Source organism: Limanda limanda, chromosome 13 (genome assembly GCF_963576545.1).
Source record: "Limanda limanda chromosome 13, fLimLim1.1, whole genome shotgun sequence".
In the NCBI taxonomy this organism is placed as follows: Eukaryota; Metazoa; Chordata; class Actinopteri; order Pleuronectiformes; family Pleuronectidae; genus Limanda; species Limanda limanda.
In genome coordinates, this window is record NC_083648.1 from 3,505,774 (window position 1) to 3,527,794 (window position 22,021).

Genomic DNA, 22,021 nt, shown 5'->3' on the forward strand with positions numbered 1-22,021 from the left:
AAGTACATATTTTTGGGTTTAACAATTGAATATTTCTATTGTGTTTTATTTATTTACTCAATACTTAAAACCCAAACCCTTTAATCTTTATTAAAATACAATACAGGAAAGTATTTTCACAGATATAAACTCTAATAAATGATTAATAAACCACTTAAGACACCTGACTCATCTTAAAATCCCCAGAACAACACAAATCACTGAAGAAACCAACAAACTGAAGGACACACAAACACACAAAAGCCCGATCAGCAGCCGCGATGATTTAAACTCTGATAACGTTTCCTCGGCTCGATGAGTCCTGGAGTTATTGACGACACCCGTCCGTCCGTCCGTCTGGATCCTATTATCAAAGTGTCTTCGGAGGAGGAGGAGGAGGAGACTAATTGAATTAGCGGCGGGTTGTGTAATTGAACGCTCGCTTTAAAAGATGCATTGTTGCCTCGCACGGCTCCGAGTGTCGACATCCATCAGACGTGTGTGTGTGTGTGTGTGTGTGTGTGTGTGTGTGTGTGTGTGTGTGTGTGTGTGTGTGTGTGTGTGTGTGTGTGTGTGTGTGTGTGTGTGTGTGTGTCGGGTCTGACAGCAGCGTTATCAGCTCATGATGCTGAAACAATGAGTTCACACACCAGTAGCAGCCGGATGCAGATTCCACCTCAGAGCTTGTTTCATCCAAACACCAGCGTCAGTGAAACAGCGTGTTCGACCCCGGTGACCCCCCACCCCCCCGATGAATAAGCCATAGAGGGTCCCGAGCAGCCATGTTTGATCATTACCTTCTCAGACACGTGGGAAATGTGTCTGGGTTCAGTTCAGTGATTGTTTTTGTCGGATTGTGAAGATGGACTTGGTGAGATGAGCCCACCTGGGGCCGTGTGTGTGTGTGTGTGTGCGTGTGTTTGTGCGTGCGTGTGCACTGGTGCTTTCTATCTTTGTGAGGACCAGTTTACCAGACCCTACGGACTGAGGACATTTGGGGAAAGTGAGGACAGTTTCACAGAGTAAAAAAACACACTTTCTCGGATCGATTTTGATTTAAATGCTAATAATAAATAAGCAAAAAAAGACATCTTCTCAAATTAAAGCTCCCGTTAAACGACTTTATTTGCCCGCTGTCACTTTTCCACCACAGAACTCTTCCTCTGAGTCCAATCAGAGGAGGACTCTTCTTCACTTTGAGGGTTAAGACTACCGGACACTCTGTGTATCCGGTGCTCGCCTATCACAGTCTCCTACTCGAAATACACAACACTGCTGGTTTGCATGCTAACGTGTAAATACAAGTCAAGTACACAGGAAACTAACCAGATGAACACAAACCAGGTTGACGTGATTTGATTGGCCGTTGCCGGGAACTTGAGTATAAACATCAGGGTCCGAGCAGAACTCTGCACTCAATATGGATCAGGAGGGAAAACCAGACACACCCAGGTCTGATCAGCCTGATGTCCTTAGAGAGATAGAATTACATTATAACTTTGTGTGTGTGTGTGTGTGTGTGTGTGTGTGTGTGTGTGTGTGTGTGTGTGTGTGTGTGTGTGTGTGTGTGTGTGTGTGTGTGTGTGTGTGTGTGTGTGTGTGTGTGTGTGTGTGTGTGTGTGTGTGTGTGTGTGTGTGTGTGTGTGTGTGTGTGGTCTCACCTCCTAAGAAATTGAACAGGTTTGTTCCGCTGCCTCTTCCTGAGAGGGTTCGCACGCCCACTGACCCAGAACCCATTTCAGGCTCTTGTGTCTTTGCTTCTCTCTTCCCTTATTTTATCCATGTGCTGATATTTCTTCCTTTTAGGGCCCGAGCACCGAATGGTGAGAGGCCCTATTGAAACTGTAAGGATTTTTATCATTTCCCTTTGGGGGAGTTTTTCAGGGTCTAGACATGCTCAAAAAGTTATGAAACTTTGCAGGAAATTAAAGGTCTACGGTAGGGATGTCACGAGAACCGATACCTACGATACCTTTCGATACTAACATAACAAAACGATGCCGATGCCCAAGTTTTTGAAGTACCGTAGGCACCGTCAGCTTTGATGCCAGCAGCTGTTAGCAACTTAGCATTAGCATCGGTGCTGCGCCAGTCGACGTTTACATTCTGAAAACCAAGACGGCAACTGCGGCTGCAGCGTTCGCCCCACCTCCACTTGTTTATTAAAAAGGCACAAAGAGTCGTGTATGGAAGTATTTTGCGTTTGACGCCGGGTTCACACCGGACACGGAAGCAACGCCGCAGCTCCGCGCTAATCCTTAGCGCGCAGGCACATGGTTGTTTACACCGGAAGCTGAAGCGGCGCATGGGAGTGGATGGGAGCCAGCTGTTATTTAAGGCTTGGTGCTGCGCTTACGAGTCGCTTTGGCGTCGCTTCAGCGTCCGGTGTAAACCCGGCGTGAGGCAGATGTATCATTTAATGCATAACGTGTCTCACAACAAAGCGTCACTCACATGCGACCGCAACTACCGTATAACCCTCAGTATATGCGCAGCGCAAGCACATTGAATTACCGTACATGACATTAACAACATCCGAATAATGCACTTTTTTTTACCGTGGTATCGAAATTGGCATCGAGAATCGTGTTATTTTACTGGTATTGGCACCGACTACTGAATTTTTGGTATCGTGACACCCCTAGTCTACGGATATTTTAGTATTCTGGAGTAATTTGAATTGGGCGTGGCAAAATGGCTCAACAGCGCCCCCTGGAACACAGCCCCTAGGTTTCCCTTTGACCGATCTTCACAAAAATTGTCGCCTACGTGTATCATGACCAGACAAACCAAAAAGTCTCAAGGGGCATTATGAAAAACGCAACAAGTAGCCCGCCATTTTCTATTTAGTGGCCATATTCCACATTTTTACTTTGACGTACTTGTCCCAGGGCTTTCATCAGATCAACTTCAAATTTAGATGAGTGTCATCACAACAAGATGGAGATAAAAACTGCTTTAGAGTTTGATTTTTCATCACACCGTGTGACCGTGGCGTGGCGTCAAAGTTTGATTAAATGCCATCAAAACACAAGGTTCTGAATCTCGGACAGATTTGGTTCAATCAAGTCCAAACCCCTGGTGGCTACAGGAAATGTCTTGTTTTTTGCATGTCTTACACTTGGATTTATTTCTCCTCATCCACTGACCTCAACCATGTCAAAGTGTGGTGATTGGGTCTCAAGACATTGATAATGAAGACATAAGATTACTGTGACTTTTCATCAAGCGCATTATTAATCGAGTGGCATCAAAGTTCATCAGCTCGCCATGACACACAAAATTGCTGTAACTTCCGTGTTCATGGGTCCATCTCCCTCAAACTACATGTGTGTATCAACAGCCCCCCCCCGAAGATATTCAGATGGTTTTAAAGAATGGATGTGGCAAAATAACTGACTAGCGCCCCCGAAAGGGCAGCCCCGGCACTACGATTGGTCTACATCTAAAAAAATCGATGGGGACATGTGTCTTTACATTACAAAGAAATGCGTCTTTTGGATACATATGCTAGACCAAACAGGAAGCCCACCATTTTGGATTTGGTGGCCATTTTCAGCTTTTTCGGGGCCTAGACCAGGGGTGTCCAAACTACGGCCCTGCGGGACAACTGCGGCTGCCATCCACTTTTAATTGGCCCGCATCAAAGTCTAAATATACAACAGTATGTCACAGTGTTCAAAGGCAGCTACAGTAAAGGCAGCTGCACTAAAGGTAGCTGCCTTTAAACAGTTTGACATAAAGGCGCCAGCTGCTGAGGGACCATACTGTTGCTCTTTTCAATAGAATGTTAAAACATGGTAAAAAGAGGAAGTGAGGGAGAGAGGGAGGAGCAGAGATTTGTTTCTGTTCGGAGGAAGTGAAACTATTCTAGAGTCTCTGGCAGCTGCTGAAATGGAGCAGCAAGAAAATCAACTGGACAGAGAAATACTCTCCTGTTCGATCTGTGTGGATCTACTGAAGGATCCGGTGACTACTGGCTGTGGACACAGCTACTGTAAGAGCTGTATTAACACCCACTGGGACAAAGAGGAGGAGAGAGGGAGCTACAGCTGTCCTCAGTGTAGAGAGACCTTCACACCGAGGCCTGTCCTGGAGAAAAACACCATGTTAGATGATTCACTGGAGGAGCTGAAGAAGACTGGACTCCAAGCTGCTCCTGCTGATCACTGCTATGCTGGACCTGAAGATGTGGCCTGTGATGTCTGCACTGGGAAAAAACTAAAAGCTCTGCAGTCCTGTTTGGTTTGTTTGGCCTCTTATTGTGAGAAACACCTCCAGCCTCATCTTCAGTCAGCTGCATTGAAGAAGCACAAGCTGGTGGAGCCCTCAGAGAAGCTCCAGGAGAACATCTGCTCTCGTCACGACGAGGAGATGAAGATGTTCTACCGCACTGATCAGCAGTGTATCTGTTCTCTCTGCTCTGTGGAGGAACATAAAGACCACGACACAGTGTCAGCTGCAGCAGAAAGGACTGAGAGGCAGAGAGAGCTCGGGCTGACGAGACAAACAATCCAGCTGAGAGTCCAGGACGCAGAGAAAGACGTGAAGCTGCTTCAACAGGAGGAGGAGGCCGTCAATGGCTCTGCTGATAAAGCAGTGGAGGACATTGAGGAGATCTTCACTGAGCTGATCCCTATGCTGGAGAAAAGAAGCTCTGATGTGGAGCAGCAGATCAGATCCCAGCAGGAAACTGAATTGAGTCAAGTCAGAGAGCTTCAGGAGAGACTGGAGCAGGAGATCACTGAGCTGAAGAGGAAAGACCATGAACTGAAGCAGCTCTCAGACACAGAGGATCACAACCAGCTTCTACACAACTACCCCTCACTGTCACCACTCAGTGAATCTACACACTCATCCAGCTTCAGGATCCGTCCTCTGAGGAACTTTGAGGACGTGACAGCAGCTGTGTCACAGGTCAGAGGTCGACTACAGGACATTCTGAGTGAGACAGAGACAGAGATTTTACAGATTGTGTCTCAAGTGGATGTTTTACTGCGACAACCAGAGACCAGAGCTGACTTCTTAAAATATTCACAGGAAATCACACTAGATCCAAACACAGCACACATACAGCTGTTATTATCTGAGGGAAACAGAAAAGTAACATGGATGAGTGAAGAACAGTCTTATTCTGATCAACCAGACAGATTCATTGATTGGTCTCAGGTCCTGAGTAGAGAGAGTCTGACTGGACGTTGTTACTGGGAGGTGGAGATGGGGGGGAGAGGATATGTTTGTATAGCTGTCGCATACAAGAATATCGGAAGAGCAGGAGACTTAGATGAATGTGCATTTGGATACAATGATAAATCTTGGGCATTATATTGTGGTGGAAACAGTTATGACTTTTATTACAACAACATCTACACTCTAGTGTCAGGTCCTGTGTCCTCCAGAGTAGGAGTGTACCTGGATCACAGTGCAGGTGTTCTGTCCTTCTACAGCGTCTCTGACACCATGACTCTCCTCCACAGAGTCCAGACCACATTCACTCAGCCTCTCTATGCTGGAGTTAGGATTGATTGGTTTGGATCCACAGCTGAGTTCTGTAAACCCAAATAGACTCGAGTCATTAAAAGCAGTGATTTAGATTCTGTGTGTAAATCTTTAACTTCTTTTGTCTCCATGTTTGTTGATCAAAGTTCGTCGTGGTGACGTTTCTGCTCCGCACAGAGATCAGCTGTCATCAAACACTGACCTTCCTTTTATCACATATAATTAGTTCTCACTTTGTAAAGACAGAAATCTATAATTACACTGACATGAATGTGCACTTGGTCATCGTTCGCTCTCCACCCGCTTCAACGTTGTTGGTTTTATTTTTCCAGATAAGTTTCCTCTTGATTTTCTATCGATGCAGGATGAAATCCCAACAATCAAAGTCATACCTGTAATCTTCTGCATCGGAGGATGTTTCCAAAACGAAGAGATTTAAAAAACACACATTTACAAAGATGGAGGAAGACGGTGTGGAGGCCTACTTGAGCTGTAACTCCGTCTCTTTCATCCCTCTCTCCGGTTTCCTCTGGGACCCAGATGGTTTGTCAGGTCTTCAGGTTAGAGGTCAGAGGTCGAGGCTAATTTATATTCTCTGGTTCAGTGTTTCATCCTGTTGAGAGCATATGGAGCTCTGCTTGAGAGGACGCGGGTCCCAGTGATGGATGTGTGTGCATCTGGGTTTGAGTGTTGTAGGAATTAAATTTCAGTAAGAAAGGAATGAGGCTTTTTGATGTAAATACTCTTCTTACCATTACTTGAGTTATTTTATCTTTTAAAGGAGACAAATGATGCTTTTCCAGTTTGTGTGTATGATACAGATACGTCTGTCTCACAATTCTGTTATACACATCTAGCGGCTTGACGTATACATTTTAAGGAATATAAATATAATATATGAAAATACAGGTAAGGAAGCCAAACATCAACTTGAGAAGCTTGCAGTAAGTTATAACTATTTGAAAACTATAAACTTGTGGAAACTACCTGATAAAACACAAAGTAAATGAGACGTTATATCTTTGACAGCTGTCAGTGTGTAGAAGTAAAAGTATTTCAAGAAATATAAATATAATATACAAAAATACAGGTAAGGAAGCCAAACATCTACTGTCGTCAACTTGAGAAAACTGCAGTAATCTATAACTATTTGAAAACTATAAACTTGTGGAAACTACCTGATAAAACACGGAGTAAATGAGACGTTATATCTTTGACAGCTGTCGGTGTGTAGAAGTAAAAGTATTTCAAGAAATATAAATATAATATACAAAAATACAGGTAAGGAAGCCAAACATCAACTTGAGAAGCTTGCAGTAAGTTATAACTTTTTGAAAACTATAAACTTGTGGAAACTACCTGATAAAACACGGAGTAAATGAGATGTTATATCTTTGACAGCTGTCTGTGTGTAGAAGTAAAAGTATTTCAAGAAATATAAATATAATATATGAAAATACAGGTAAGGAAGCCAAACATCTACTGCTGTCAACTTGAGAAAACTGCAGTAATTTATAACTTTTTGAAAACTATAAACTTGTGGAAACTACCTGATAAAACACAAAGTAAATGAGACGTCATATCTCTGACAGCTGTCGGTGTGTAGAAGTAAAAATATTTCAAGAAATATAAATATAATATACAAAAATACAGGTAAGGAAGCCAAACATCTACTACTGTCAACTTAAAAAAACTGCAGTAATCTATAACTTTTTGAAAACTATAAACTTGTGGAAACTACCTGATAAAACACGGAGTAAATGAGACGTTATATCTTTGACAGCTGTCGGTGTGTAGAAGTAAAAGTATTTCAAGAAATATAAATATAATCTACAAAAATACAGGTAAGGAAGCCAAACATCTACTGCTGTCAACTTGAGAAAACTGTAGTAATTTATAACTATTTGAAAACTATAAACTTGTGGAAACTACCTGATAAAACACGGAGTAAATGAGACGTTATATCTTTGACAGCTGTCGGTGTGTAGAAGTAAAAGTATTTCAAGAAATATAAATATAATATACAAAAATACAGGTAAGGAAGCCAAACATCTACTGCTGTCAACTTGAGAAAACTGCAGTAATTTATAACTATTTGAAAACTATAAACTTGTGGAAACTACCTGATAAAACACGGAGTAAATGAGACGTTATATCTTTGACAGCTGTCTGTGTGTAGAAGTAAAAGTATTTCAAGAAATATAAATATAATATACAAAAATACAGGTAAGGAAGCCAAACATCTACTGCTGTCAACTTGAGAAAACTGCAGTAATTTATAACTATTTGAAAACTATAAACTTGTGGAAACTACCTGATAAAACACGGAGTAAATGAGACGTTATATCTTTGACAGCTGTCTGTGTGTAGAAGTAAAAGTATTTCAAGAAATATAAATATAATATACAAAAATACAGGTAAGGAAGCCAAACATCTACTGCTGTCAACTTGAGAAAACTGCAGTAATTTATAACCATTTGAAAACTATAAACTTGTGTAAACTACCTGATAAAACACAAAGTAAATGAGACGTTATATCTTTTACAGCTGTCTGTGTGTAGAAGTAAAAATGTTTCAAGAAATATAAATATAATATACAAAAATACAGGTAAGGAAGCCAAACATCTACTGCTGTCAACTTGAGAAAACTGCAGTAATTTATAACTATTTGAAAACTATAAACTTGTGGAAACTACCTGATAAAACACAAAGTAAATGAGACGTTATATCTCTGAAAGCTGTCGGTGTGTAGAAGTAAAAGTATTTCAAGAAATATAAATATAATATACAAAAATACAGGTAAGGAAGCCAAACATCAACTTGAGAATACTTCAGTAATTTATAACTTTTTGAAAACTATAAACTTGTGGAAACTACCTGATAAAACACGGAGTAAATGAGACGTTATATCTTTGACAGCTGTCGGTGTGTAGAAGTAAAAGTTCCTGGTGTAAAGTTAAAACCCTCCTGAGGGAAAACCCAGTGTTAGAACGTCCACCTGCTGTTTACTCCAATAAACATTTGCCAGTTTTTTTCAAAGTGTGTGATTCTGCAGCTCGTGGTGTCGACTTGTTTGTGTGAAAGTCGTCATGACGGGAGACGTTAGCACCTCTTGTTCTGAACCTCGACGTCGCTCAGAAGAGAAAACAGGTTGTGAAAACTTCAAGCATCAAACCGAGCGAAGGAAAACTTTCCACAGCGTAAAGCTATCGATGAGTCATCATTCATATTTAAACAGATTTGGATGTTTTAATATTTTAACGCCGTCAGGATCCAGGTGAGATCACAGAGAATAAAGAATAAATGTTTCTGGATTTAAGAAGATGTAGATTTTATCATTTCAGATTTACTCCGCATCACAATGTTTGTCTTTTGTCTCTGGAGAATTCTTTTGAACATCATTCCTGCAAACAGCGCTCGCTCCTCTCGCTCCTCTTCCTCTTTCCTCTTCTTCCTCGTCTCGCTCCTCTTCCTCATCTTCCTCCTTCCTCCTCTTCCTCCTCTCTCTCCTCTCCATATTCTCCCTCCTCTCCCTCCTCTTCCTCCTCTCCCTCCTCCCTCCTCTCCCTCCTCTTCCTCCTCTTCCTCCTCTCCCTCCTCTCCCTCCTCTCCCTCTTCTTCCTCCTCTTCCTGCTCTTCCTCGTCTTCCTCCTCCCCCTCCTCTCCCTCCTCTTCCTCCTCTTCCTCCTCCCCCTCCTCTCCCTCCTCTTCCTCCTCCCCCTCCTCCCCCTCCTCTCCCTCCTCTTCCTCCTCTCCCGCCCGGCGTGTCGGGACGATGTGGTCAAAGTGGCAGGAAGTCAGCACTTCATTAATGGTGAAGCAGCGTTACTCCACTCTCTCTCTCTCTCTCTCTCTCTCTCTCTCTCTCTCTCTCTCTCTCTCTCTCTCTCTCTCTCTCTCTCTCTCTCTCTCTCTCTCCCCCCCCCCCCTCGGCTCAGACCACTTCATTTGCTCTGAGAGACAGAGAGGACAGGTCCCGATGGATTCTCCCATTAATCTTTAATGAGCCCTCGGGCCTGAAAGCCCCCCCTCCCTCCTCACCCCCCCCCCCCCCCCCCCGCCCCCCACATCCAGGAAACAAACAATGACTCGACTGGAAAACACGTCGGCCGCCCATCGTCGCACCTGCCTTCCCATTAACCCCCCCCCCAACGACTCAGGCCTGAATTATTAATGTGTCTCTCCGTCTCGTTGCTCGGCCGACTCCCGGCGACGGGAAAGGGCCGACGCCTTGATGGTGTGGTCGAAGTGCGGAGGAGACGCTGGGAGTGTCTGCCGCCGGACTTCGGCTGGGTGGGGCAGCGGCGGGGGGGTGGTGGAGCAAAGTGGACTCTGTCAAGCAACTTCTAACAACTCATGGAGTCACTGTTGTTGGTTGATAAGGTCACTGTCACAGGTTGAGGTGATGATAGAGTCATGGTTTCTTTCTGGGCTCGTGGTCGAGAGAAGACTCTGAAACGTGACGTCTCTGGAGAGGAATTTTCTCGAAGGAAAGGAACTCGAGTCTCCTTCTCACCTGATGCTAACCCATGTGAAGCTGAAGACCATTAACTGTGATTGAAAGCTCCAGATCAGCCTCTACATGATCCCTGGATTGTTTCTGTCGTTGAACAGGAAGCGACAAGTTGAGAAGCACAAATATGGGAGAAAAACAATCACAGAATTAGATGTTGTTCTAATTGTCTTCATCGGCTTATTTTAATTATCTTCCTTCCGGAGCTGATTAGATGTTTATTAACCTTTCAGTCGCTGCGGCAAACACATATATTAAAAAAACTGTAAATCCTGTCTTTACCACGCGGTTTATTTTTATGATTATGTCTGTTTTTGTTTGTATTTTAATTCCACCCTCATCATTAGCTCCAGTTTTTCTTCTTCATTATCTCCCACACACGTCGTGTCTGTGTGGATTCAGAAGAGAGTCGTTGGCGTGCGGTCGGGTTCTTCAGAGATTCTGTTCTGTGATGAGTTCTGATCTCATTTTGCTCCGATAGCGAGCGACTCTTATCTCGCTCTGAATAATTTAATAATATTGAACAGTGCGTTTCTGAGGATCTTTGACTTGTTATTGTCTCTCTCTCTTTGCTTTTAGTGACTAAACCGTCTATACATTCTGGAGCAAAGGGTAAATGCAGCAGCAGTAAATGAATCAGAGGCTTGCACCGTATGCTCAAGCACATTTTTGGCAGCGTAGAAAAATACCTTTTTAGGAATGTTGTTTTTGATAAATGTGCTCCGTCCTTGGAATTCAGTCCCGCTGTCCAACGATGTGAGGAACATCTTTGGAGAAACAAACTTGTCTCTTCAACACATGTTTAATATTTCTGAGTTTAGTCTGGAGAAGGAGACAGAACCATTTAATATTCTCCTCCACTGAGGGATCCACGGCTCGTAGATGGAGGAATATTAAGTCCCCAGCATTTTTTGTCTCATCCACTTTATGTCCTCGTGGACGTCATGTAAATGTTGTTCTGTTTAATCCTCTGAATTTTGAATAAAGCCTGGAGGAGTGAAGAGAGGAGGCACAGCTTGACTTTCCTATTTTCATTCTTAATTTCTATTATTTGGATTCCATATATTCAAGGTTTCCATAGGGTCTTAAAAATTCAAAAATGTAATAATCTGAACTTGAGGAGATGTTAGAACATTACGCACTAATATGATGTCTCACTACAATTGTGTTGATCCAAAAATCGGGCCTCACAACCGGAGAAAGACACAAAACACTTGTTTTATGTTTTCATTGTGACATGCGATGCCTTTGAGCGAGCAGGAGCCGAGTGCGAAATTAAAAAAGACGGCGCTCACAAGTCCTAGCACGCTGTTACACACACACACACACACACACACACACACACACACACACACACACACACACACACACTGCCCCTGTAGCTCCACGTCCTCCAGGCACCCAAAGTGTCATGGCAACCGTATGGCAGCCACGGTAACGGCGGGCTCATTTTCATACTGATGAGGTGGCCGGTTGCCGGGGAGGCCGCGCTCGTCTCTCCTCTCCGGTGGCGCCCTGAAATTTTAATGACCTTCTTTGTCTGCATCTCGTTTTTCTCCTCTCTGCTCGCTCCTCTGTGTGTGTGTGTGTGTGTCTGTGTGTGTGTGTGTGTGTGTGTGTGTGTGTGTACGTGTCATGAGCTTCGGTATTCAAACAGACACGCACCAAGTGTCTGTAGTAAACACGAGACGAGAACAGAGGCGATGTTGTTTTGAAGGGATTTCAAAGGGCATGTATTTTTACACCTGTGGCCGGCTCCTCCTCCTCCGCTCGGCTCCTCCCAGCTTCACCAGGTCAGAAGCTCCGCCTCCGCTGTCGCCCTTATTTGGCTCGTGAACAGTGTTTGTGTTAAAAAGGTGAGTCGGGAGTCGGGTAACAAAATGGAGAACAAGTGGGCGTGTCATCCCGTGTAAAATGTGCCGTTGTTTAGTTCGGGCTAAGTTTTCTCTTTTCCGATTTTTGTCACCTCGATGTTCGAACGTGTGTCACGACTCACGCGTCCTCTGTTTGTGTTTCCGTTCCAGGACGAGGACGCCAGAGAAGAAGAGAACGGACGCATCGACCCGGTTGGACGAGCCGACTCCTGCATGGACCACCCCCCCGTGAGGTCACTCGAGTAAGTCAGTCCCTCGTGGATCAGGATAAACGATGTAAACTAACCCCTGCACTATGAGTTGAACCTCTCTCGTGTCTTTCTCTACATTCTTTAAGTGTTTTACACGTAGATCTGCAGTTTCTATGTATATAAATATATATATAATCCAGGTAGTTCAACACCCCATCGTTGCTCATTTACATATTTCTCCTCAGCGGGAGCAGAATCCAGAGCTCCGCCCACACACTCACCCGTTCAACTCCTGTTATTAACAACTTTTTGCTTTGTTGTTGTGCTCTGTTGCATGCTTCCAGTTTAATATGCAGGTACGGCACTGATATTATTCCTGTGATTTTCTCTCCTGTCTCTCGCTTGTCAACAACCGGCCCGTTCTCCCCCCCGAGCTAATCACAGTCATTCTATCAAAGCTGTGAAGTGATTTGGATTTGACGTCTTACAAATTGTTCCTGAGTATATGTTTTTTCCGACAGACTAAGTGAAGAACGCTGCCTTCGGAAAAACAAATAGCTGCAACTGTATTTTTGTGCTTTTTTGAAATCGTCCCTCTCTCTAAATCCCCATGCGAACGTATTAAAGATGTTTTTCAGTCCAAATGGCTTCATGGCACTTTCATCTGAGGAGCAGATAAAGATGGAATTAATGTTTTTTCTCACTTTCATTAAGCCGTTGTTGTTTTCCAGCTCTGAAGAGCGTCAACAATCTTTATCTGCTCGCTGATAAAAAGCATATTATCTTGCACAGGCTGAGGATTTCCAAAAATGTATTTGTTCGCAAAAGTATTCGTCTTCATCGTGAACAGAACAACTCAAAGGAAAACACTCAAGGTTAAAACAAGGCTTTCATTTTTCCTTGTAAGATCAGAGAGGAGTCGACGGCAGTTTAATAAGATATTAAACATTTATTTTTTCCAAACAGGAAGCGATGATGTGTGTTGTTTTGTGGTTTGTGGTGAACGTTGATGGTTTTTGGGGAAAAGACGATAAAGATCCTGTAAAAATATGAGGTTTCAAAAGGAAACGATACGTTTTAAATACATTGAAAAGTGACTTGAAGACGAAGCAGGATTTTAGATCTTAAATTCATCTTTATATTTGGTTTCCCATCAGAATTTAGTTTATATAGATGTGTCTCCTTCTCATCACCTCCTGTTATATATTGTTTAAAATGTGTGTTTGCATGTTTGATTAATTTGGACTGCTGTGTTTTATTGGCCCTTTTTGTTTGTCTCCTCCAGAAACTTCTTACTTCCTGTTTTAATTTCTTGATTTAAACCATTGCTGTTGTTTTTTATCGACTCTTTTTCTTTTCACCATCTCATTTCCTGTTTTTGTTTCTGCCCACATGGTGTCACCCCTCACCTCCTCCTCCTCTCCTCTCCTCCTCCTCACCCCTCACCACCTCTCCATCCATCACCATCCATCCCAGAGACATAATCAAACTGGTGGAGGTGTCAAACGACGGTGGGCCCCTGGGGATCCACGTGGTGCCTTTCAGTGGCCGGGACCGCAGGTAAAGACCCAGAGCTACAGAGTGGCGTAATAGACGACCAGTTAAATCAGAAAAACGTCAAATTTATGGGGCTAGAAAATACAAAATCTGCTAAATTTCTTATACATCTCTGATATAAAAGGTAGAATCTTTTTTTATCGTTGTTTAAAACATCTTTCTGTAAATAATCTCTCACACCAACACGACAATTTACAGCTTTCGCAATTTATTAAAACAGTTATTAACACTGTGAGCAGCTGTGACATCACATCTGTCCATCAAACTCAATCATCCTCCTGCTCCTGTTCTAGATGGTTATTCACATCAATCCTTAATAATGTGGGTAAATTGGAATTGCTTAATTAGAATAAAATGTTCCCTTTTTGTTTAGGAGAAGGTGTAAAAAATTATATTGGCTGTTTAGCGACATTTACGCCCAATTCATCGAGTAAGACCTCGCTACTGCCCTCCATGTGAACATCAGCAAATTTCGGTACTACAGCTTTTATAGGAAGTGGGCATTAGCTCTGATTTTAATTAATCCAACGAGGTCATAGGTGGTTTTAAAAGAGGTTTTTTCATGTAACTTAAAAATAGTTATATTTCAGGTAATGTTTAGTTTTATACAGGATCGAGTTAGTGTAACAAGGTTTAACTTAATGCAGTTTATTAAAGAAAGTAAATATACTTTTATTGTACACTTTAGTTGATTTTCCTCCGTGAATCTTCAAGTTGTAATTTGCCTCATTAAGCCGATGACTTGTCAACGTTTGATTGTTGACTATTTTTAGTCAAATTTGGTAAAACTGGTAAAAATGTCATTGTGTGCTAATTAGAGCTTTTTAGGATCTGAAAGAAAAAAACGTGACAGATGTGTGCTGCATTACTTCAACACATACCGGACATTCCTCTGGTGCCCGAGTGCAAAGTCCTCATCACTCACACTCACACTCACACACACTCACACAGACACACACACTGGTTGCATGCCAGCATCATGAAGCCATTTGCCAGTTTACAGTGATCAATCATACTTGTTTAGAGTTTGCAGGTGACCGTCATATTTCTCTGCAGCTGCTGTCACATCAGCTTTACTCGCTTCAAAGCCTCAACTGAGCAGTGCACGCTATACACCCATGCACACATGTGTACATTCATCACATCCAGACACACACACACACACACACACACACGCAGCCGGAACAAAGCTGTGATGGAATTAGAGGATTTAACACATCTGGTTTGAATATATAACGACAGCAGCGTGAAGCTCGATGTACAGTAGTTGGGTTTTCAGCCCTGACATTTGATTCTTATTGTTGAACCACTGCTCCCAGTATGAATCTAACTTCTTGTTTTTACTGCAGCCACATAAACATCCAGAGTTTCTTTATGTACGACTCTGCTGCCTCCGAGACCCACAAATATGATCAGCGACTACAAAAACTCAAATCAAGATCATATCACGTTTCTCTCTGCCAGACTCAATCAGCCTAAAAGCACATTTATAATGCACTTTTCTTTTATTGGGGAAATGTCAGGTTGGGCGTGATCCCAAGATTACGACGGCCGGCGTTCTTTCATCAGCGGAATAGCTTCTGCTCCTCGGCGGCAAATCGCATTGTGTCCTCGCTCCGATTCAATCAGCCGAATTGTCTCTGAACTTTCTCCAACTCCTGAACTTCTGTGTAATCACATTCACATTCATAGTGGATTATAAACCTGAGGCCCGGGCGGGTTATTAAACCTCAGAATCAACACAATTTACCTGCTCGCACAACCTCACATCCAACGCACACACAGACACACACAGACGATATGCTGAAGAGGAACTCGATTAGTTTTCCTGCTGTTGATTTTCTTCCCTCACGCTCGGGTCTATAATCCGCGGAGCGTCTTTTCAGGTGGCGTTAGCCCCTCGCTGCGGCGGCGGTTGCGGGGGGGCGTAAGCCAGTTTGCCACACCGGATTACAGGGCGACAACCGTTGCAGCTCAGCGGCTGGTTGAAGTCGTACAGTGCGACAGCGGCAGCGTGTCTGCACCACCCGGCTGCGAACGTTTGATGCCGCAGGGTTTTCTGTCGCTCTCGTTTGTTTTGTGTTTTTAATCTGAGAAAAAGGAGGAGGAGTTGTAGAGGTGAGAGAATTAACACGTGTAAAGCTTCAACCCCGACAGAAACAAGTGGACCCCCCCACCGCCCCCCCACCAGGGCGCTAAAACAGCCCTGATGTGATGCAACTGCACACACACACACACGTCGTCAAATAGCACATGTGAACAGCAGGGGCAGCGATGAGGCAAAAACTGAAAACGCTTTTCAAATAGCTACCAGAAATATTTTGAAATTAAATGTGCATTTTAGTAGAATAAATAATACAAAATACATCATAAAAAATAAACTGAAACAAATAATTTTAATAATTCAGGTGAATCATTGAGGTATTTGACAGCAGAGTTACTATATCACAAGGTAATTTAATCCTTCCCACGACCGTAGACTGTAAATAAATATGGACGTGACGGATCCTAACCTACTACCACTATCTGAAAATGGATCCAAAATGTCAATGGCTGCCATCTTGTGAACCTTTGGCTTCACTTTCCAGGAGGTGTCATGTCGTCCATCTTTATTAACAGTTTATGCAAATGGTTTAAAGTCTAATTACCAGTTGACTCCAGAGACCCTGAGTGTGTCATGAGTGTGTTGAATGTCCAGTAGATAATAAAGTGTAGCCCCCAGGCTGCAGGAGGAGGAGCCACTTTGACCCTGAGCAGGTTGTGTTGCATCGTGTTGACTTCTCGACCTCTCGACCTTTCAGGACTCTTGGCTTGTTGGTCAAGCGTCTGGAGCGGGGGGGCAAGGCCGAGGAGCAGGCTCTCTTCCAGGAGAACGACTGTATCGTCCGAATCAATAACGGAGATCTGAGAAACATCCGCTTTGAACAGTAAGACCGCGGGAGACACTGCTGAGCTCCTGATGGGAGACTTGTCTTTCTGCTCCTCCTCTCCTCCTCTCTTCTCCTCCTCTGCTCCTCTCCTCTCACACCTAAATCTCCTCTCTCCTCCTTCTATCGCTCCTCTCTCCTCTCCTCTTCTCCTCTCACACCTAAACCTCTCCTCTCTCCTCCTTCTAACGCTCCTTTACTCTTCTCCTCTCCTCCTCTCCTCCTCTCCTCCTCTCCTCCTCTCCTCTCACACCTAAACCTCCTCTCTCCTCCTAACGCTCCTTTACTCCTCTCCTCCTCTCCTCTGCTCCTCCTCTCCTCTCACACCTAAAACTCTCCTCTCTCTTCCTTCTAATGCGCCTCTCTTCCCCTCTCGCACCTAAAACTCTCCTCTCTCCTCCTTCTAACACTTCTCTATCTTCCTCCTAACGCTCGTCTCTCCTCCTTCTAACGCTCCTCTCTTCTCCTCTCACACCTAAACCTCTCCTCTCTCCTCCTCTCTTCCTCTCCTCCTCTCCTCTCTTCTCCTCTCACACCTATAACTCTCCTCTCTCCTCCTAACGCTCCTCTCTGCTCCCGGCCGGTGCACAGGCTCCTCCTCCTCTTCCTGTCACTGAGCTAACCTCCCTGTTTCCCTCCTGTAGGTTGAACCTTTATTCCCTGAAGCAGCCTCTGCAGTGCGCTCCTCTCCTCCTCTCCTCCTCCTCTCTCGCCCTTTACTCCCCTTGTGTTTCACTCACAGCTCCTCTGGACTCCTCTTGTTCCCTCTTTCTGTTTCCTTCCCTCGGGCGGGAGAGGGATTCAGGCTCCTAACATTCACAGCTTCTGCTTTTCAGCCTTGTTCCTGTCTCATGTTTTCATTCCCTGCTAAACCGAACCCTCCTGCTTACCCCCCCTCCCTCCTCCCTTCCTCCCTCCTCCCTCCTCTCTGGATCCTGCGTGATGCATGCATGTCCTGTTGAATGTCACCTGCAGCGTCAGGAAGCCACTGATGCATACATCTGCCTGATCTGTTTCTCTCTACACAGCATAAAAGCATATTACATACATGTGTGTTCTCATGTGAACGGGTCGTAAAGAATTTATGATTCTACACGTGTACAGGTCACGCATGTCACTCACTAAACAAACGGGGGGGGGGGAAACTGCAATGATCATTTTTCAAGATTCAAGATTCTTTATTGTCAAATGCACAGAGATTACATGAGGCAGTCGCTGGCAATGTAATAGTTGAGTCACAGGCTCTCTCTTTAAACAATGCTCAAGTAATTACAATCAATAAAAATATAATAAAAATAGAAATAATATAAAATAGAATAAAATAGAATATTAAAAAATTTTAAATAGATAATAAAATGTATATATCTAAATATATATCTTTACAGATGGAGAGAAAAATAAAACAACAAAAGTGCAATAGTGCAAATATTCAAATATGCCAGGGTTATCTTGTTTACCATTTGGTTTCATTTCTTGAGGCTTTGAGATGAACGTCTCTGCCAACGAAGTAAAGTAATGACCACACATAGTATAATTATAATTATTATAAGTATTCAAGAGTATTTTTATATTTCTAATACTTTTCGGCTACTTGATCCGTCCTGAAATCGTGAACATGGCGAGATGTGACCATCAGGGAGCGTTATTAAAGGCTGGGAACGAGAATCTACTTGGAATTTCACTATAGACGACTCAGGGGAGGGTGGAGGGGGGGTGTAGGTTTAAGTCGTCATTCAGGCGTATATACGAGGGGCTATAGAAATTCCAGGGGCCCGACGTTTCCCCCCCGAACGTCCGCTCAGCTGTCAGGCAGCCACGCCACCGACTGCTTTATTGAAACAGGTGGTGCTAACAAGACTCCTCCGTCACCGGGCGCTGACAGCCGACAGAAGTTTCCATTCACACCCGACTGTTTCACAGCCAACAGGGTTTAAAAAGAGGCTTTTCTGCATGTTTCCCCCCCGACAGATAGAAGCATCCTTCATCTGGAGCCAAATGAGGGATTATTATATCTGGGAGGGTTCGCTCTCGGTTTTTAGAGAAACGCCAGCGTTGGAAAATAAGTATTAATTAACATGTCAGAATGTTCAGGTGGGCGAGAAATGGATTTAGCACAGAGTCGGGTTTATGGATGTGTGTGTGTGTGAGCGAGACAAACGGGAGGGAGGCGGAGTTAGTGCAGACAAGTATGAACGATTATTATTTTTAACAGAGGCTCAGGAAGATGTTAAGAATGTGACAGGTGTGGATGTTTGGGGCCGATAAAGATATGAGGAAGTAAAAAGACTCCTCGTGTCAAAGAAATATAAATTAGGTCTAAAAGTATTATAAATAACTGTAAATAAAAAGAAACACAATTACAACCAAATCTATAGAAGTTACATGAAGACTAAAACGTTTTAATCCTGGCAAACGTTATTAGATATGTCTTTAAAAGGCTTATGTTGCTTGATATTATTGGTCAAACTTGATATCAGACTCTAATGAATTCTGTTCCTTTCCTCGTCTCTTGCTCTTGCTCCAGAGTCAAAGAAATATAAATAAGGTTATAGATAACTGTAAATAAAAGAAAACGCAAATACAACCAAATATATGGAAGTTAAATGAATAATAAAACGTTTTAATACTGGTAAATGTTATCACATGTCTCTAAAAGGCTTGTTATAAAACTCCTGAAAAAGACTCCTTGTGTCAAAGAAATGTAAATTAGGTATAAAAGTATTTTAAATAACTGCAAATACAAAGAAAACACATACAATCAAATATATAGAAGTTAAATGAAGAATAAAACGTTATCAGATATGTTTCTAAAAGGCTAATATTGCCAGATATTATTGGTCAAACTTTATATCAGTCAGACTAATGAATTCTGTTCCTTTCCTCGTCTCTTCCTCCAGAGCTAGGAACATGTTCTGTCAATAACTGTAAATAAAAAGAAAACACATACAACCAAATAAATAGAAGTTAAATGAAGAATAAAACATTTTAATACTGGCAAACGTTATCACATGTCTCTAAAAGGCTTGTTAAAAAACTCCTGAAAAAGACTCCTTATGTCAAAGAAATATAAATTAGGTATAAAAGTATTTTAAATAACTGTAAATACAAAGAAAACACATACAACCAAATATATAGAAGTTAAATGAATAATAAAACGTTTTAATACTAATCTTTAAAAGGCTTATTTTGCCTGATATTATTGGTCAAACTTTATATCGGTCAGACTCTAATGAAATCTGTTTCTTCTCTCGTCTCTTCCTCCAGAGCTCAGAACATGTTCCGTCAATAACTGTAAATAAAAAGAAAACACATACAACCAAATATATAGAAGTTAAATTAAGAATAAAACGTTTTAATACTCGCAAACGTTATCAGATATGTCTCTAAAAGGCTTGTTCAAGAACTCCTTGTGTCAAAGAAATATAAATTATGTCTAAAAGTATTTTAAATAACTGCAAATACAAAGAAAACACATACAACCAAATATGTCGAAGTTAAATGAATAATTAAATGTTATCAGATATGTCTCTAAAAGGCTTATGTTGCATGATATTATTGGTCAAACTTTATATTGGTCAGACTCTAATGGAATCTTTTCCTTTTCTTCGTCTCTTCCTCCAGAGCTCAGAACATGTTCCGCCAGGCCATGCGTTCTCCGCTCATCATGTTCCACGTGGTTCCGTCGTCCATGAAGACCCACTACGAGCAGATGTCCCACAGCGACAGGAACCCGGCGTTCTCCTCGGGTCGCTTCAGCCCCGACTCGGTGAGCGGCAGCACCGGGTCCGGCGCCGACCCCACGCCGCAGAGGATGTCCCGACACGGCTCCCAAACGCAACCGCACTCCCATCCGCACCCGCACCCGGAACAGAACGACGGGTACCCGCCGCTCACGCACCCGGCGGTGTCAGCGGCCAAGCCTCCGACAGGCCACACCCACTCGCCTCAGCGAGGGCTGAACGCCACGCCGACGGGAGGGTACGCCAAAAAGGTCGGGAGGAGGCTCAACATCCAGCTGAAGAAAGGTGAGGTCAAGAAGGTCAAACCGGAAAAATGGCTCCAGTGCTCAGAGATGTGGAGCTCACGTACAGAGTTCATGTGAAGCAATTTCTTTGCCATAAAAGTTTGTAGAAATTTGGAAAATCTTTAAATTCTGAAAAACACGTGGAACGTCTACTCTCAGAGAATGAACGATGAACGATTATTATTTTTAACAAAGGCTCAGGAAGATATTTAGAATGTGACAGGTGTGGATTTGTGGGGCCGATAAAGATTTTAGGAAGTAAAAAAAACTCCTGAGAGACTCCCAGTGTCAAAGAAATATAAATTAGCTTAATATAATAAACTTGTAAATAAAAGAAAACGCAAATACAACCAAATATATAGAAGTTAAATGAATAATAAAACGTTTTAATACTGGCAACGTTATCACATGTCTCTAAAAGGCTTGTTGAAAAACTCCTGAAAAAGACTCCTTGTGTCAAAGAAATATAAATTAGCTTAATACAATTAACTGTAAATAAAAGAAAACTCAAATACAACCAAATATATAGAAGTTAAATGAATAATAAAACGTTTTAATACTGGCAAACGTTATCACATGTCTCTAAAAAGCTCCTGAAAAAGACTCCTCGTGTCAAAGAAATATAAATTAGGTATAAAAGTATTTTAAATAACTGCAAATATATAAAACATAAAAGCTTGTAGAAATTTGGAAAATCTGCTTAAAATTCTGAAAAACACGTGGAACGTCTACTCTCAGAGAATGAGGCACATCAGGCTTCATCTGTACTTATACTGCTAAATAAGCGTTTTTCAACCCATCCAGATTAAAACGCAGCAGAGTTTTCAAACTAAAACGGGTCGGCGGTGTTTCCTAACTTCACCGTGTGGACGCCAGGCGTAACTGCAGCGGAGTCGTCGAATGAAAACAGAAGCACCGTGTATGTGGTCTCAGTCCCGACTTGATTTGTTTTGTAATTTTGTGTTTTTGACGTATGAGCCGATTTCTTCCCGTCTGTAAAATTCTCATATCGTGTTTTCCTGGCTCTCAATCGTATGAAGGATTCTTTGTGATTTTCTGGGACTTAATCGTCCAACTGAATAAACAAGCAACTCCAGTTTGCCACACAGGATTACACGGCGACAACCGTTGCAGCTCAGCGGCTTGTAGAAGTCGTACAGTGCGACAGCGGCAGCGTGTCTGCACCACCCGGCTGTGAACGTTTGATGCCGCAGGGTTTTCTGTCGCTCTCGTTTGTTTGTTTTTTAAATCTGAGAATAGGAAAAGGAGAAAACACAGACGCAGAGCAAAGTCTTAACGGTGATGTAACCGGCTTAAACACATCCGGAGTGGAGCGTCCCGAGGCCAAAGAGCCGTACGGTACCTGGGAGGTGGAGAAGCAGAGAGGGAAAGAGTCAAACTTTCGGGTGGGGGGGTCGGGGGGGGGGGTCCTTGAGTGACAGCTGGCACAGGTGCTG

At 42.9% G+C, this 22,021-nt stretch overlaps 1 protein-coding gene across 1 annotated transcript in view; it reads left to right on the top strand.

The window, feature by feature from the left end:
* The window catches only part of LOC133018470 (partitioning defective 3 homolog), a 237,599-nt gene that overhangs the window by 100,135 nt on the left and 115,443 nt on the right, over nucleotides 1-22,021 (top strand). The window contains exons 6-9 of the mRNA XM_061084838.1: nucleotides 12,016-12,107; nucleotides 13,533-13,616; nucleotides 16,415-16,540; nucleotides 20,162-20,565. Coding sequence (XP_060940821.1) covers nucleotides 12,016-12,107; nucleotides 13,533-13,616; nucleotides 16,415-16,540; nucleotides 20,162-20,565 — 706 coding nt within the window. The remainder of the gene's footprint in view (nucleotides 1-12,015; nucleotides 12,108-13,532; nucleotides 13,617-16,414; nucleotides 16,541-20,161; nucleotides 20,566-22,021) is intronic.